The 16,869-nt window shown below is 41.8% G+C and overlaps 1 protein-coding gene across 3 annotated transcripts in view; it reads left to right on the top strand.

The window, feature by feature from the left end:
* Positions 1–277: 277 nt before the first annotated feature.
* The window catches only part of HHAT (hedgehog acyltransferase), a 138,989-nt gene continuing 122,397 nt past the window's right edge, over positions 278–16,869 (top strand). Inside the window, exons 1-7 of one of the 3 annotated variants that reach the window (XM_053974438.1) lie at positions 278–358; positions 677–801; positions 2,183–2,250; positions 3,448–3,561; positions 4,044–4,124; positions 5,364–5,576; positions 8,175–8,346. In XM_053974438.1, coding sequence (XP_053830413.1) covers positions 708–801; positions 2,183–2,250; positions 3,448–3,561; positions 4,044–4,124; positions 5,364–5,576; positions 8,175–8,346 — 742 coding nt within the window. In that variant the 5' untranslated portion in view covers positions 278–358; positions 677–707. Of the gene's footprint in view, positions 359–676; positions 802–2,182; positions 2,251–3,447; positions 3,562–3,929; positions 4,125–5,363; positions 5,577–8,174; positions 8,347–16,869 lie in introns of all 3 variants that reach the window. The other 2 variants (XM_053974437.1, XM_053974439.1) reach the window with 2 other exon arrangements.

Below are 16,869 nucleotides of genomic sequence, written 5' to 3'. Positions count from 1 at the left end.
GCACACCCCGTAGCTGTGTATTTACACCCTGTAGTTGTGTATTTACACCCCGTGGCCGTACGCACACCCTCTACCTGCTCACGCAGGCGCTGTAGCGGCGCACACCCGTGGGCGAGCGGGCTGCAGCGCCGCCCAGCGTTCGGCCAGGGGCGCGCAGCGCCGGGAGCTCCGCCCCGCTCCCGCCCCTGCCCTCCCTCCGCGGGGCGGCACCGGGCAGGACCGGGCGCGGGGTCGCTCGAGTGGCGGGAGCGGCCGGGCGCGGGGCCGCCTACTCGCCTGCGGGTGTGGAACCTCCGGCCAGCCCGCCCGAGGCCGCGGCTGCCGCTCCTTCCTCTCCCGGCGGCACAGCCCTCCTCAGGTAAGGGGGCAGCGGTGCCTCCCTTCCCCTCCCCTCTGTCCCCGGTCGGCGAGAGCAGCCGGGGCTGGCTCTGTCTCGAGGGTCCCGCCGGCCGTGGGCGGTGCTGAGCCCTTGGACCCGGGGCCTCTGTAGCCGGCGCGGCCGGGCATGGCTCGCCTGCCCTCCCGGTAGCTGCGGGTGGAGCGGAGCGGGGCCGCCTCTGAACCCGGGCCCGGCAGCGCGGAGTCCGGGAGTCGTGGTGCCGTGCCGAGTGTCCCGCTGCTCGGTGCCCGTCTGCCCTCCTCCAGGAAACCGCTCCCGTCCTTTCTTTTCCCGCAGGGAGGCTGCTGGTGGGAGCAGCTCCGTGCCGATGCTGCTGCCGGCCTGGGAGCTATGCCTCTACGGGCTCCTGACCGTGGGCTCCCACCTCTACGCTTTCTACGAAGCGCACCAAGTGTCTCGAAGTAAGTGTGCGACGTGGGCGTGCTCACTCGGGCACAGCTTCCCGCCCGTGGCTGGCGAGGCTGTTTGGTGTGAGTTCTCTGGTCAGTTTCTACTTTGTTCCTGTGCGAGGAGCCCCTGTGTTAGTCCCAGCTGCCAATCTGCCCTATGCGAGGAAGCAGTAGGCAGATGCCACCTGAGCAGAGAGCTTTGTCCCAGGGCTTTTTTGCCTTTGAGTGCTAGGACGGCCCGTGGTAATGCTGTACTCGGATGTGGCTGTCAGGGAAAATATGAGGGAGACGTCTGAAGCTCAGCTGCTCAGGGAAAATTCAGGAAAGTTGGGTTTGAACTGTCTTTTTTTCCATGCTAGTCACTAACAGCTCCTTGCAGGTAGGTGGTTCAGAAGCAGCTGTGCCTTCTGATGGTACTTGCCAGGGTCTGAACCTGGAGAGGCCCTAGGGCAAGTTGGTGTTCCCTGTGTGGAGCTCTGGGACACTGGTGCTGAGTCCAGGACTCAGAGCAGTGGTTGGGTTGTCTGTAGAGCTTTGTGGTCAGCTTGTTTCCAAGCACCTTCCTCTACCTTGTGTAACCTCTTGGTAGCTGCTGTGGTGGTGGCTTGGTTTGGAGCTGTGGAGCTATGTATTGCAGAGCAAGGGTGGGATTTAAAACAAATTAAGTACAATTTGTAGATGAAAAGAAGCTGTGTTATAGCACATTGGTATTTAAATAAAGGTTGCATTGTAAAAGTATAACAAGCTAGAGAGCCTTTGCAGGGAATATATGTTGCATCTTATTAGGCTTTAATCAACAATTACATTAATGCCATTAATCACTCTACCTGGCTCTTGAAAGTGCTCAAGGGAAGAACAGAAGTGCCAGAAAGGCATTTGCAGAGCAGTGGAAGGAGTGCTGTGTAATGGGGTACAGAGCTGTGCACCCATGCATACAGCAAGTCTTCTGCTGAAGTGGCAAAATGTGGTGGCAGTGGGCTCTACAGGCAGCTTCTCTGAGCAGCTTTTCCCTATTTTGGCTGTACTGGCCACTCTTGGGTCTGTGTCCCCCTTCTGCTCTGTAGGAGAAACCAGGCAGTTCTGAAAAATGGCGAGTGAGGATTAGTGAAGGTCTTGTGTGCTAAAAGGTGGGTTGCTGCTATTGTCCCCGTTGCCAGCGGAAATCAAAACACTGGTTCTGGGAAATTGCTTTGCCAGTACTATGGGGCAGAGCTGTGGTGCAGTTGGCCCACCTAGTGAGCAGTGATGTGGTGACTTGCCCTTCCCTGGATATGGGTATCCTCACTGATGGAGACCACATGGGAATGTGCTGCTCGTGAGCAGCAGAGAACCCACCCCGACTCTTCCTGCTCTGGCTGCTGTGTCTTTATCAAAGGTTTGCTCTTCCCTGCAGAGTATGAAGCTGCAATGGACAGAAGGTTTGGGCTGGACCCAGGGACTCTCTTTCGGGGGCTAAAAAAGGTAGGAGGGGTGACAGTGTCTCGTTTTGTGCAATAATCGTGTCTCCATACCCTTTGCACATCCAAGCTTCTGATTTAGCTTTAGAAGTTTATAGTAACATGCAGATTTGGATATTTATAGTTAATTTTAGTCTGATGTTTCTGATGAGGAAGAGAGACTGGCTGGCTGTGTCTGGATCTAAGAATCATAACCAAAGTTTTGTTCCTTTTCTTGATCCCTGGCTAAAGTGTTTATCCTTTGCTACGTCTCTTGATAACCCTCTATTTTACTCTTTGGCCTTAAAACTCTGATCAACCTTGACACTTCCCACAGCCTTTCCCCCCCTTTTTCTTGTTAGTAGGTGATTTGGATAATGCTTAATGTCAATGAACACATTTTTCTCTTGGCTGGCCTGTAGTACAGCACAGAGAACAGATTTTGAGGTGTAAGGTTTAAAGAAGCATAGTTGGTATTAAAAAAAAAACCCCAAAGCAGTAAGAAAATTGTCAGTCCTCTACCCCAAACCAAAAAACACATCCCTACCCCCACTTGCTTGTATTTCTTCAAAAGGTTGTGAGGTCAAAAGCAAATAATGCAACTAATCTTGAGGATTGCTTACACAAAAGCAGGAATGCATGTCTGTGGAAGTGTTTTGGTGTTCAGGCCTGCCATCACTGCTGGTAATGGACCTTTTATATGTGCTTTTTAGAAAGCTTTAAGGTAGTTGAGATGAACTTTTAGTGAGGCTCTGTACTGGACTCAGGGCTAACAGCTAATCCCTCTTACTTAATTTAGATAAAAATCTCCTGCCACAGGTAACTCCAGCTGACCTAACTCTGATTGCAACTAGACTTTGCTGAAATGGGGAGCTAAACTTTTTTTCCAGCAAAGCACCTTTCCACTGAAGTTCTTGGTTTTCCAAAGCAGAGCAGAGTTGCTCTCTGAATCCCTCAGGAGAGCTGAAGTTGCTCAGCTTTAGCACCAGCGTGAGGCTTAGGGGCACAACACCATCTAAAGCTCTGTTTTCCTGAACTTTGCCTCACTGGAAGTGAAAATGGTGCTGAATTCACTGCTGTAAGTGATCCAACTGGATTGCTGAAATAGTGTTCCTGAGATGTCAGAGTTCTGTTGGGTACCACACAGGAATTTTATCATGGAGGTATTCCTTTGTTCCTTATGGCCAGATACACATAGTGACCAGTTCCCTTCATGTCACAGGACCCCATGGACTTTGAGTGGAGCTACTGGGTTGAATGGGGAAGGGAACGTATACTGTGGCTTCTGGCTGGTCACCTGCTGGTATCACAAACATCCAGGCTCTTGGTGGAGAAGGTATGTAGGTATTTCCTTCACAGTGGGGAGTTTCTGATGGGTTTGTTTACTGTGGACATGGGAAGCTTTGCAGTGAGGCCACTGACAGTAGTAAATCTCATCCTGTGGTGTGAATTGTGTGTGGGGGTTAGTTGCCTTAATGTTTGGAGACTTCAGCCTCCAACCTCTAAAAGCCTCTGCCTTGTTGTAAGCCATTAAACAGCATTGTTTGACTTATACACATAAGAAGGGTGCAGTTGTTCCTTTATGAGGAAAGTTGACTACATTTGTCTCTACTGCAGAACCTGTGTAGGCAGCACAGGTATTAAATGCCTTTTTTCTTCAGAAATAATTAAACTGAAGATTGTTAACTTTTCTTTTTCTGACAGTATAAACCATGGTGCTTGATGGTTTATGGAATGGCTGCCTGCTGGTTGTTACTGGGAATCAAGGGCTTTGCTGTCATTTTGTTACATGCAGCTATTTCCTTTGCTGTGGCTCAGTTTCAGCTGTCACTCCTGACATGGTTGTGCTCCCTTATCCTTCTGGCCACTTTACGCATACCAGCCGTGGAAGAAACCAAGGTAATGCGAGGACTAATTAAGCATCCAATTAATTATAGTAAAGGTTGTCTATAAAGGCATCTATCTCTATGGCAGCATTTTGTCCCTTCAGTTGATAATAAGCAGAGGTTTGAGAAATCTTAAGCAGTAGCACCGCAGTCACTCATGCTGGAGCTTCTCCAGTTAAAGTCACATTTCTCTATCATGATGGCCAGTGCATTGGAATAAAAGTATGTCCCTTAATGTGTAAGTGGAATTCAGTAGAGCTGGAGTATGATAATACTTCACTAGTGCTCTGTTAAACACATTTCATTGGAACTCTAACCATGCCAATTTAAGGTGCTGGATTTTGGGTTTGTATCCAGGAGTTACTCAGTTAAGCGTGCCTGTACTTATTGGTGGCTGTGACTTCTGCAGGGAAGGAGACTTTCTCCAACACTTTGATTTGTACCAAATGAGTTACTTGCATCAACTAGCTGTATGCAAGCTCAGTTTTGCTCTTAGTCTAGTGGCTTTTTCTGGGTACTACAGATACGAAAAACTGTTGACCAGTTCTGAGGAAGTGTCCTGTTGTATTTTATTGGGCCAATGGGAAAAACAAGACATTTGTTATAAGGGTTGTTGCCTTGATGTTCAGGGAGAGGGGGAATGAGTGTATAGAATCTCTTCATGTGGTGTGGTCAGTTTTGTGATTTGCTCAGCTGAGGAGAGGGCCCACTGCCATACAAATTGTCAGTCAGCCAAGCTTCATTTGCTAATGTTTCGAAGTTTTTTGTGATGATAGGTTTCTGTTGATGATGTATGATACCAAGTGTCAAAGAAGCAATAAATGCTCAGTAACATTTTTTCCAGCCTGAAGTTTTCTCAGGAGTGACTGACTCTCTTTACCTCAAGCTTCAGCTCTAGCAGTCCCTTGGCTATCAATTGTGTTGCCAGCTGGTTTGAATATTGTAGTACTGGACTAAATCTTGAGGTAGAGCTCTCCTGCTGTCCTGGTACTTCACAGCCTAACATGTTTCTGAAATCAAGTTGTTGTCTTTTTATGCTGGCTGCAGTAGCTCTGGAGGACCTTTCTCCATCAAAAGCCAGTTCATGTGTTTAGTGCTGTTCACTTTAGGCTGTCATTCCCAGTCCTATTTGCTTTAGTTTCTTCCTGCTGCTGCTGACCCCAAAAGTTGAGATCTGAGTAGACGTTGCTGTCTTGCCATAGAGAAAACGCAGCATTGCACCATCATGGTCTGGTTTTGTTTTGTTTGGCAGAGAAAGTGGTATGACACGGAAAATGAGTATTATCTGCTGCTCTTCACTGTGTCTGTCCGCTGCCTCTTCTGCACTAGCTTCAGCCTGGAGTACTGCTGGCATGCGCCTACCCAGAAGTCATCCCACTCATTCCCCTGGATGCTGGCATATGTGTTTTACTATCCTACATTCCACAATGGACCCCTTGTGAATTTTGATGACTTCAGTAAACAGGTAACAGTGGCTGCTGTTTGGGTGTCTAAAGCTGTCTTCCACATAATTATAAAATCAAGAAATAATGCTATAGGAATGTTCCAATTTTGAGTAATCATGAGAAATTTTGCAGTGTCCTGTATATCAGCTTTTAACACAAACCTGTCTCCCCAAGTTCTTCTGCTTCACAGGATACTCTTGTCTGACATCAGATTCATCCCTTCAACTAGGGAGCCAGTGACATGCTTTGTTACATTTGGAGAGTTTTCATAATTTTAGCATGCAGCTTCTGGACTGTTTTTTTGTTTTCTTCTTCATCGGGTGAAATAAAGCTAATGTTTTCAGCATAAGCTTGCTGTTAGCTCTGAAATGGATTTCAGAGTCACAGAAAGCTGACAGATTGTATTGGGAATTCCTGAAAACTCCAGTTTCTCCTCACCTTGATGTGAAAACAGCTGATGACTTACTAGGAGCACTTTGCTTCAACTGAGCAGCTTGTTTAAAAGATAAGACCTATGAACTGTACTGAATGCTTTTCTTAGTCCCTTGCAGGCTTCTTTTCAAACCTACTTTTTACATGATGGGAAAAGTCCATGTTTTCATCCTATATTGCTTTCCATATTTTCTTACTTGAGTAAGAAGTGGTATCACAACCTGTTTTGTCTATAGTTAAAATTATTGCGTCAAAGCGGATTAGTGAACATTTCAAACCATAAAACTGCTTTTTCAGTTTATGCATAGAAGCCTAGGGATTACTTGCCTCTGTTTATATTTGGGAATTTTCTGTTGAAGCCAAAGCAAATACTGGGCTTTTTGAAAGTGGAACTAGATTCCAGTGGATCCTTGAGTGAAAAGTCCTGTGCTCATTTGTTTTCACTTACTTTGGAAGATGAAAGGTTGAATGTTATCTTGGGCTGGATATTGTGGGAAAAGTCCACATAGACTTGCATAGAAACTGAGGTAGTATTTTTTAACTAATTATTGTTTTATAGCTTCTGAAGTGTGTTAAATTCCACCTAAATCCTTGTATGCCAGGAGAGGGACAATTGTACTTTCTTTCCAAGGACTGTTTAAGAAGACCTGTAGGACTCCAAGCTGAAAACAGCTTGGGGATAGCTGATAGGAAAAACTCACGAAGCCTTGCTTTGAAACTTAGCTCACCTGATATGGGTCAGCAAAGAACTATGCAAAGTGCACATGTATTCTTGGTATAAGAAGAAGAAGGAAGATTGAGAATAATATGTCTGCATTTGCAGAAGGTTCTCCTTAAATATATGCAGGTATGTGTGGTTAAAACCATGAAGAAGATGGAACAAACCGAACAATCCTAATGTGTTTGCTGAAGTGTATTGTCAGAGCTCTTGCCTGAGCAGAGGGTATTACCTTGGCAGATGAGATCAGAAAAGGATTTCAAAGGATGCAGTGCCCAGCAGTTGATTCAAAATGCACAATACAAAGAGAATCTTTATTGAGCTTTATTGGTCTCTTGTATGAGACCACTCTCAGAACCCCTTAATTGAAGCTGAGACTGGGATGAGGGCTCCTGCTGAGCACACTGGAAAGCAGAAATTCTGGAGCTGAAGGCAGTGAACTGCTGTATGACCCAAAGAGTTTAATAGCAGTTCTGGCAATAGGCATCCACTGCCAGGCAAAAATGAGACACTGACACTTTGTTACTGGCCTTGTGGAATTTCTTGTCGAAGCAAGGCATAGCAGTTTTAGATATGGGTTTGAAGGCCTGTTGTGCAAATCCCTGTGATAAAATGGTAGTCTCCAAACTTTCACATTGTCATGTAGCTGATACAAAGGAGTCCTCCAAATGAGTGTGCGCATTACCTGTACTGTGCTTGGGACTGAGGGTATGTGTAGATGAGTGGGTTACTTCTCTTGTATGTGCATTTTTGGTGGCCAGTTAGAGACTGGAGAAGGAAATGTTGCACACAATAATGGATGTATAACACATGACTGAATTCTTAGGCAATCCTATGTTTCTGGTTTTTTATTCTATTCTCTTTTATTGTGGAAAGGTGGTGCAATAATAATACATTAATGTGTTTACTGTAGTTAGTAGTCTAAGAGTTTGGAGCCTCTTGAGAAGTCTGTCATCTGCAAACTTTGCCTTATCGGATATTTAACTTGCACTTCCATTTTCTCAGCACATTCTGTAGATCTTGCTGACTTTGGCAATGCTATGGGAGGAAAATTAAGAACTGTCTTCAAGTCATCGATTCTCTGCAGTTGGTAGAAGTTAGAGGTATTTTAAGAGTACGCAGTCATTGTTCCTGTTTGGAAGGGCTGCTGCTTGGGAAACCTGCTTCATAACTGTAGTTTATTTAATCTTTTATTATCTCCAGAGGTCAAGTTGCAGGAGTTAAAGTCTCATGTCTGGATTCTATTCAGGTTAACAACAGTTGGCCTTTTTTACAACAGTTAGGTGCAATATGCATACACATTTGGCTTCTTGTTGGTTTCTACTGCTTACTGAGATTGAGACTGGAGAGAGCAGTTTCCCATGAGAGTATGTGAGGAATTTCCAAATGGTCAAAAGTTCCCAGGATAAGTATTTTGACTAAAATGGTCAGTCTTGTGCCAGATAACATCTTTGGATTTCTTCTTTAGATGAGGAGACAAGAAGCTATCAATGTGAAGACCAATCTCAGCATCTTAATTGTGGGCATAATTCGTATTTTCTTTTGGTGGTGCCTGGCTGAGCTGATGATTCACCTCATGTATATCCATGCTCTCTACAGTAGTGCTCTGCCTTTGGAATCTGCATCTTACTGGGCCTTGGGTGAGTATAGAAACAATAGCAGAAATCTTTCTTCTTCCCCCACTTCAAGAACCACATCTCTTTTGTGTTCATTTGTAGGTACTTAAATGTAGCACATTATAGCCAGCCACTGTCAGAAAGGTGGTCTACAGACTCTTAATATAACATGTGGATTCTCCATAAGCTTAGTTGAACTTACTGAGCTGCTTCTTAAATTAAAAAATATTCAGTACTTTTCCCAGTCTAGAATATGTCTCTAAATTTTGGTCTAAGGTGATTCTCTCCCTCAAGTCATAGAAATGGACACTTAAAAGAAGTTTATTTATTGTGGGGATGAAGAAAGGGAGATGTTAAGTATTATTTTTATCTCCTTCTGATTGATGTTTCTAGTTTGCATTCACATTGAAAATGACATAACTTGTAAAAATAGTAGAGGGAAGGACTTGCAAATAAGGTAACCTGAAAGTGCCTCTCAGTTCTGTTTTCCTGCTTGGCTTCCCTCACTTCTACCCTGTCTGCAGCTCCCTGGTATTTCATTAAAATGCCCAACTGTGAGGAAGAAGAGTGCTGACAAATGCAGCATAAATCAGCAAAAGCTTCATGTGATGGTATGTAAGCAACTGGCATATGTGGTTGATTTGATTCCTGCCCCCACTTCCCAAGCTGTATGACCAGGTAGGAAGAAAAAAAGCAAAGAAACCCCAGACCTTAAAACTGGTTTCTAAAAAAGCCTTGGTGACTCCTGACTTGCAGGAGCTGTCTCTTACACCAGGGATTGATACACACACTGTCCTGTCCAGCACTTGCTGAAGCTCACCTGTGTCACCACAGTGTGTGTGTATTAGAGAACACTTGGACTGCATTGGACTCTGGTCAGCAGAGGGCAATGTGTGCACTCTCTGTGTACCCCGTGTGCATGCATGCACACTTGATACATGTTTTAGTGTATAATTTTTATATCTAAAAAAGGGCAAGGGCAGATGGAGAACAAGAAAGGGAGAGGTTTGCCTCAGTGGTTTGTTGTTTGTTCTACTCCTCACTCAGTCACTGTTTAGAAAGGGGATTCTGAGTTTTCATTTTCTATTCTAAACTTCAGTTCATTGATGAGTTAAATCTGTTAGCTCCTAGTGCTTGTGTGTGTTACAAAAATCTGGCCACTTGATAATGCAGGGGAGGCTCCAGAATTAGGGATGAAATATTCCAGCAGTGGTACTACTGGTGGATTCCTCCCTCCCTTCAGGACTACCAGTGTTGATTTTATAGGGTGGGGAGGGAGTTACGTTATAGACAACAGCTAAGTTGTCTGGGTATTTATTTGATGAAATAAAGTGTGTTATCCTAAGAATTAAAATGCACTTTGAACAGAGAGTTAGAAAAGATGAAAATGCTCAAAGCAACAGGACATGAAAGCCATTGGTAGAGCAAGTTTGGACTGTAAAGCTGCCTGATGTCAAATTAAACGATTGTATTTTAACAAGCTACCTGTGGAGACCCTTGCCTTCAGGAGAGGTGTACTCAAAATGTAACCCTATTCTCACTGAGCTTTGTTTTTGTTGTAATGTAGGCAGGTGTTTAAAATGGACTATAAATGAAGTTTTGAGCTAGGAGCTGGTCACTTAATGTTTTCTCTGCAGGTTTTATCACAATGGTTATGTAGGTTTCCTTAAACTAAAATCAGTGATAGGTCATAGTTGTGACTTGCTTTAGGGAGCTAACAATATCTGAGTATGGGTACTGGTAATAATTTACTATTAAGTCTTACTGGACCCTTATGGATCTTAGCATGCTTCTACACCAGTTCCTGTACAGAGCCAAACACTCTCCTCTGTTACTTTGCATGCTGTGTTATTGGAACTAATTTCATCAGATAACTGAGTCTTAAGACCAAGGAAGCAGCTTGCTGTTGACTCAGGAGGATTATCCATGGTATGTAAGCCTTTCTGCACTGATGGGGTTTGTTCATTTTGGGTGTTCTGTTTGACTACAGCAGCTTCAAAACAGCATGGAACATCTATTTACACAGTGATGCCTGGCTGCCCTGATAGCCTGGTAAACTTAAGGGAAAGGCTGTGATGCTGTTCTGCAGTTACCTCTAATTAGGGAGCTTATATCTGCTGCTGCATTTTTTTTTCTTGGATAACTTTGAACAATGGGCAGTAAATGCCAGAAGTGCAGGCAAGACAACGCTGTTGTGAGGTTTTGCTCCCAGCACCTAAAAGCAATGTCAGTGTACTCCTCATGACTGTGAAGCTACGGTGTGTTCTGCATCACTGTGTGCTGTTCCTGTAAGGTGAGACAACAAAGAAATAAAAAAATACCCCAAAACTAAACCCCGAGTTACAATGCTCGTTAAAAAATACTAGTGTATAACAATGCCATTTATGGCCATGTAAAGCAGAAATGCTAAAGTACCTAAACTAACATTGCTAAGGGCACACAAGTATTAAATGAAAAAAATAGTAGGAGAATGTTACCCAGCAGTAAGAGAAGTATTTTCTCTTGTGTGGGTGGAATCAGAGGCAATTGAGTTTCTAGAAGCAGCAACATACCAAGTGGTGCAATATAGCTTTTCAGTAACCGAATATTAGGTCCCATATCCAGAACAGAATGAGGAATATGATGGGGCTATATCCAACTCTGTGACTGTTTGTTGTATACGTATGGCCCTTCATTTTGTGGAAGGGATGTTAATGTCTGAACACAAAATTAATTTAAAGATGTCAGCTGTGTAATCACAGAACTTGTATTTATTGGTCCCATGAAGCCATTGTTTGGAGAATGTGAGCATTTTCCTGAATTTACAAATCATTGTGTCTCTGTTCACAAATGTTTGGGTCTGTGGATAGTTAGCTATTGACATACTGAGCAATATCAGGGCATTTGTGCTTTTTTAATGATGACTATCAAATGCAGTGTTTATAGCAATTCCATGGTTTTGTTAGTGCTGCATCTCATTCTGGTAGCATCAGTCAGATTGGCTGAAAGAATTGGGTGCTTTCAGATCTATTGATACAGCAGGAAGACCCATATTCCATGTTAATGGAAGTCATGATAGTTCATTCTTCTCAGTTTTAACATTAATTTGGAATAATTTTCTGCCTTTACATTTTACACTTTAAAATGTAGATTTGCAGGCACCAAGAATCAAAACCACTATGAATTCCAGTAATCCAGTATCCTGATGAATTGCAGCCTACCAGAACAATAGCTACCCTGTGCCAGATCAGAGGTTCATCTGTTCTACAGAGTAATTTTTGGATATGGTATGTAATGAAGCAAGAGAAAAGAAATGAGTAAAAAACAGGTAGATTGGTGATCCTTTTCAATGTCTGTTCTTCAAGCTTCTGCAGCTGAATGACAAATTCATTGACATGTGGTAATGGGGAGCTTAATAGCATTGGTTGAAAGAGCTCAAATTGAAACAAGTGATTTTTTTTTTCCTTGCTATGACAACGTAGACTATCAATGGTAAAATTCACTTTGCTAAGGTACATTCTATTGTATAAAAACTAAAACGTGTGTTGCTAGGTCATTTGTTTGTTAAGTCTGATTCTGAAAATGCAAATGTTGGAAGAAGCATTGCCTGTATTTCCCTGATGAGGCTTCACATTTATCCTGGTGATTCAGCACCATCTACTTATCTCTGCTCATCTGAGCAGAGCTTCATGTCCATCTGGCAAGGTACAGGGAATGATGGAAGACAGAAGTGTGTATGAAAATATGTTGTTGAGTATCATTGTTGCCCTGGATTAATCTAGATCTTAATAGATCCTGTAGTTGTGAAAATATATTTTACTAGGAATCTGTCTGTGCTTTGTCAGAGGTGTGTGATGTGTAGATATACATCTGAGATGTACACACGTGATAGAATGTTGGGAATTCTCCATGGGTTTCATGTATTGGTCCTAACCATGCGCGGTCCTTTTGTTCTAGTGAAGTATGCACAAGGTAGTGTCAATTAGCTATCACTGTTTTAATTATTAACTAGGCTCTACTACTTCAAAAGGGTATTTTCATATGAGTGGCATGTAAGTCATTCTAGAATATGATCTGTTCAAACGTGGAGCCACCTGGCTTAATCTGTAGCTGATGTTCCCACGTTTTAATTTGTTAGAAGAAGAAATGTTATGTGTGTTGTTCTTTGACAGTGAGACCTACAGAGTAGTCTGTGTAAATTTGATGTAGGGTGCTGATTTTGATGAGTTTGCAGTTTTTTATGATAAACCCACAGATAGGAAATAGATTTCTGAGTTCATTTTCAGAAGCATGCAGCATTTTGCTATTGAAATCAGGGTATCTGTTCATCTAAGTAGCAATAAAATACTAAGAGGAGTCTGAGATTTTTTCCATCCTGGAAGATAATGATAAGGAGAAGTTGATTAAATATTTGGCATATTGAGGTCTGTTTGAAAACTGTAAATATAACTATGAGTCAGAAAACTTAGATTTTGTTTTTTTCTAAAATATTGTTCCCTGTTTTGTAGAAAGAAGTGTTCATGTGTGTAGTTTTTCTAATCTTTCATGTAGGCTAAACTTTAAGACCATATTGGCAACTAACCTACTTTTATGACTACTTTTCTTTTTACTCATGCATATTGTGGCTTAATCCCAGCTAGGAACTGAATACCACATAGCTGCTCACTCCTTCTCTTTTCTTGGAAAGGTGGGAAGATAATTGGAAGAATAAAACTGAGAATTTATGGATTGAGATAAAGACAGTATAATAGGCAAAGAAAAAGCTGCATGCACAAGCATAGCAAAACAAGGAATTAATGCCCCACTTCTCTGGGCAGGCAGGTGTTGGATCGGCCCCAGGGAAGCTGGGCTCCTTCATGTACAATGGTTACTTAGGAAGGCAAATGCCATCACTCTGAACATCCTGCCTTTCTTATTCCCCTAGCTTTATATGCTAAGTATATGGTATGGGATACCCCTTAGGTCAGGTGTCCTGACTCTGTTTCCTCCAAGCTCCTTGTGCACCCTCAGCATTCTCACTGGTGGAGGGTAAGGAGCAGAAAAGACCTTGACTCTCTAAACCCTGTAGTAACAAAAACATCTCTCTGCTTTCATCAACACTGTTTTCTGCATAAATCCAAAACACAGCCGCACACTGGCCACTGTGAAGAAAATTAACTCTATCCCAGTAAAAAACAGTGCAATGTGATAACTCTTGGTTTATTTAAAGAGCCTTTTCCTGCAAGTATTTACTATTGAACATAATACTTACAGTAGATGTTTTCATATAATGGTTTGAGTTGGAAGGAACCTTAAAGATCATCTAATTCCAACCCCTTTGCCATGGGCATTCCTTCCACTAGACCAAATTTCTCAAAGTCCTTGGGAGTATTCATGGTAGGTGTCTTTAAAGCATGTGTGTGCTCAAAAAGCCTTCTAGTTTACTTTAACTTAGAAGACCTGTCTATGCCCTGACTGAGAGTCCCTTGACAGCTGTTTAGTCTTGTTTAAGTAATTTCACTTTGGGACCTTTATATCCATTCAGCTTTCTCTAAAAATAAGCACTTTCTTGCCACTGCTCCATCCACGTTTCTTGCTTCTTGTGTGCTGCTGGAAGGCTGAGATATATTGAACTTGATGATATGGCCCCAAATTCTGAGCTGTTATAAATGTCTGTTTCCTATTAGACTTCTGCCATGTGTCAGTAACCCTTTTGAAATGTGACTGCAAATTTATCTCTCTTTGCTAGTGGAACCTGTCCTGGTACTTGACAGAAACAAGCATCTACAATCACTAATGCCATAGGGTCAATGTAGCTGCAAAAAGGGTAAAGTTGTGATGTTGTGCTGATTATAAAATTGCCTTCTAAGTTACAGTTGACCATGACTTTTGGTGTTGGCTTAAGGACAGAAAAATGTCAAGTGTGATTTGTAATATCTGGTTGCAAATGTTTTGTTGCTTGCTTATGAAAATATTCTATTTGTTAACTTCTGTCAAGAACTATCAGTCAGAATTTTGAGAACATGCAGACTAAAATTAAATCATGTGAATATTCTAATTTGTCATGATCTTTGTTTCAAAATTCTATGGAACTTAGGAAATGCAGTTTTTCAGTAAACTTAAGGTTAAGGAAAATATTTGACTGTCTATAAATACTTTTTTAAAGCATAGGAAAGCTTAGAATTTTTTAAGGATTGGAAGATAATAAATTGAAAATACCAGCTTCTATAAAAGTAAATTGCTTTAGTCTGGGACTTCAAATAGCTTGACCATTGAAATGCATAGGATTAAGATCAGGTACTGTACCTTGATATTTTATCCCTTAAGACATTCTGTTTAAAAAAATAATCTCAACTTTCAATCCTTTTCTTTGAATTATCCCACTCCTTTGAATTAATTTATTCTGGAGAAAAGATAGAATCTTGGCTGTACTTTTTCCTCTTAGGTGTGTTATAATATACATTTGATATGGCTTGTTTCCAATTAAAATAATGCTTGTGTGTGGAGGAATTATTGTATCAAACATTAGAGAAGAAATTATGTGATATTGTTAATGAATTTGATTGTTAATTTCATGCTTCTAAATCAGGTGAAGCCGTGTGCTTCTGGCTACTTTGTGCTAGAATGGAACAAATGCAAAGCAGCTGGAATGTCTCAGGTAGGCAAGAAGGTTTAAAGCCTGTGCCTGTTGCCAGGGCAGCCCAGCTATTGTGTGGCTGTGAATGTTGCCCTTAGTTTTCCCAGTGTGGCCAGAACTCTCCTACTGCTGGCATGAGCTCAAGACCAATGAGAACTTGATCTGTTTATTTTGATAGGGATCTTTGTGTTGCTGTTTTTGTGAGTCTTAGAATTGCCACTCACAGAGTAGCTCCTGTGTGCTAGGTGTGACTGTGGTGTGATGTCTGTGTTTAAGATGCCGGTGCTACTGAGCTGCCTGTTAGTTACAGTAATGACAACCCAGATGTGTGTTATTGGAGATGGTGAAAATGCCTTTTTTCCCCAACTTGCATATTATGACTTTGTATCCATGAACTCAATCTTTCATCATTATATTTAAAATCAAATGTATTGATTTTTTGGGTCTCAGAGTGGAAGCCTGTTTCTAAATACCTTTCCATCAAGTGCAGCCAAAGGATTTTGAATTTTACTACTTCACAGACAGCTGTGATCTTCATAATTGGTTTGTGTGGGTGTCAGTGTTCAGCTCTCCAATGAAATTTGTCAGAAAAGAAATGAGACACTGAATGAGAAGGGAACTAAAGCAGAAATTTGGCTGTACAGATGATTTAGCAGTAATCTAATGTGGAGCTAATTGGCTAGTATCCAAATTGTGCTTCTGATTGTTTGTTTTCCTCTGGGGAAAAATGTTATTGAATACTTGATGCCTGCTTCCCTGAAGTAAAATAACATAAGCTTCATGTCTCAGTATTTTGTTCTAACATCAATTTTTATCTTGCATGGCACAACTGTTTCTTATTGTGTACATGGATTATGATATCAAAACTAAAAATGTTGGATTGTTGTAGCAAAATAGTGGCCATGTGTAGGTCAGCAGGAATTTTGCATTTTACACTGTTAGTGCCAGAATTTCACTCTAGGTTATTATTCAGTAGATGAATTTTTAATGCTTAGCTTTTGGTTGTCATCCATAGTATACTCATTAGTCAGCAGAATGCAATAGAGATTTTCCCCCCCTTTAAAAAAAAGACAGGTTACTTAAATGTTCATGAAGTTGTACTGCTGCTGTGTCCAAGGACAGTCTGCTGGAAGGTTTTAAAATGGTGTTGAATGTCTAAAGTCCTTCAGTCAAGTTAGGTAATATAACTGAGCAAAAGCAGAGCACTGGAGTAGAAGTAGATGTAGCAATTGCATTTTATAATTTTTTTTTTCTGTATTGAAGTATAATTTTAGTTTCCCTTCTTTGTGGTGAGATTTTCTGTATGTCAACTGTCAGATGGAGAAGTTCACCAAAGTTATTGGGTCCTTCAGCAGTGACCTCACCAGTTTCTGTAAAGGTGTTGGCTTCTGCTTTTTACTGTATTTTTACTTATTGGTCAATACTACCTTTTTCAACAAAGAACATTTAGAATATTAGGAGGAATAATCTTCCTTTATAATGCATTCAAAGGTTGTTAATTGCATGAATAATAATAATGAGACTATGTATGGTTTTCATCTCAGATCTGTGTAAGATGCTGGAGTTTGTGTCATAACCTGAGGTTGTGAGCAAGCACACTGATGAAATTTCTCCTTTGGAATTAAGGCAGCTACAGGACCTTAAGGAGACCTTTGTCTGTGGATTTAAAAACTGAAATATGCTTTAACCATTATGCCAAGTGGAGTCCCAGTTTTCTGTGCCTTGGATGTAGCAGAAGGGGATCTTGTAGTGATGCCTTAGGTTTCAGCTGTTATATTTTTCAGATTCTGTACTGCTTTAGTGTGTAGTTCTGATCTTCATATTAAGGGATGGTAAGCTCTCTTCACAGAGTAGGTAGACAAAACAATTCCTTTCCTAGCTTGGGACCAAGGACAACCACCCAAATCTCAGGCCCAAGAGCATAAACAACGTGGACTGAAGAGAGAAATAAG

This window comes from Vidua macroura, chromosome 3 (genome assembly GCF_024509145.1).
Source record: "Vidua macroura isolate BioBank_ID:100142 chromosome 3, ASM2450914v1, whole genome shotgun sequence".
In the NCBI taxonomy this organism is placed as follows: domain Eukaryota; kingdom Metazoa; phylum Chordata; class Aves; order Passeriformes; family Viduidae; genus Vidua; species Vidua macroura.
The sequence above is the reverse complement of the archived record's forward strand: the minus strand, read 5'-3'. Positions and strand labels throughout refer to the sequence as shown.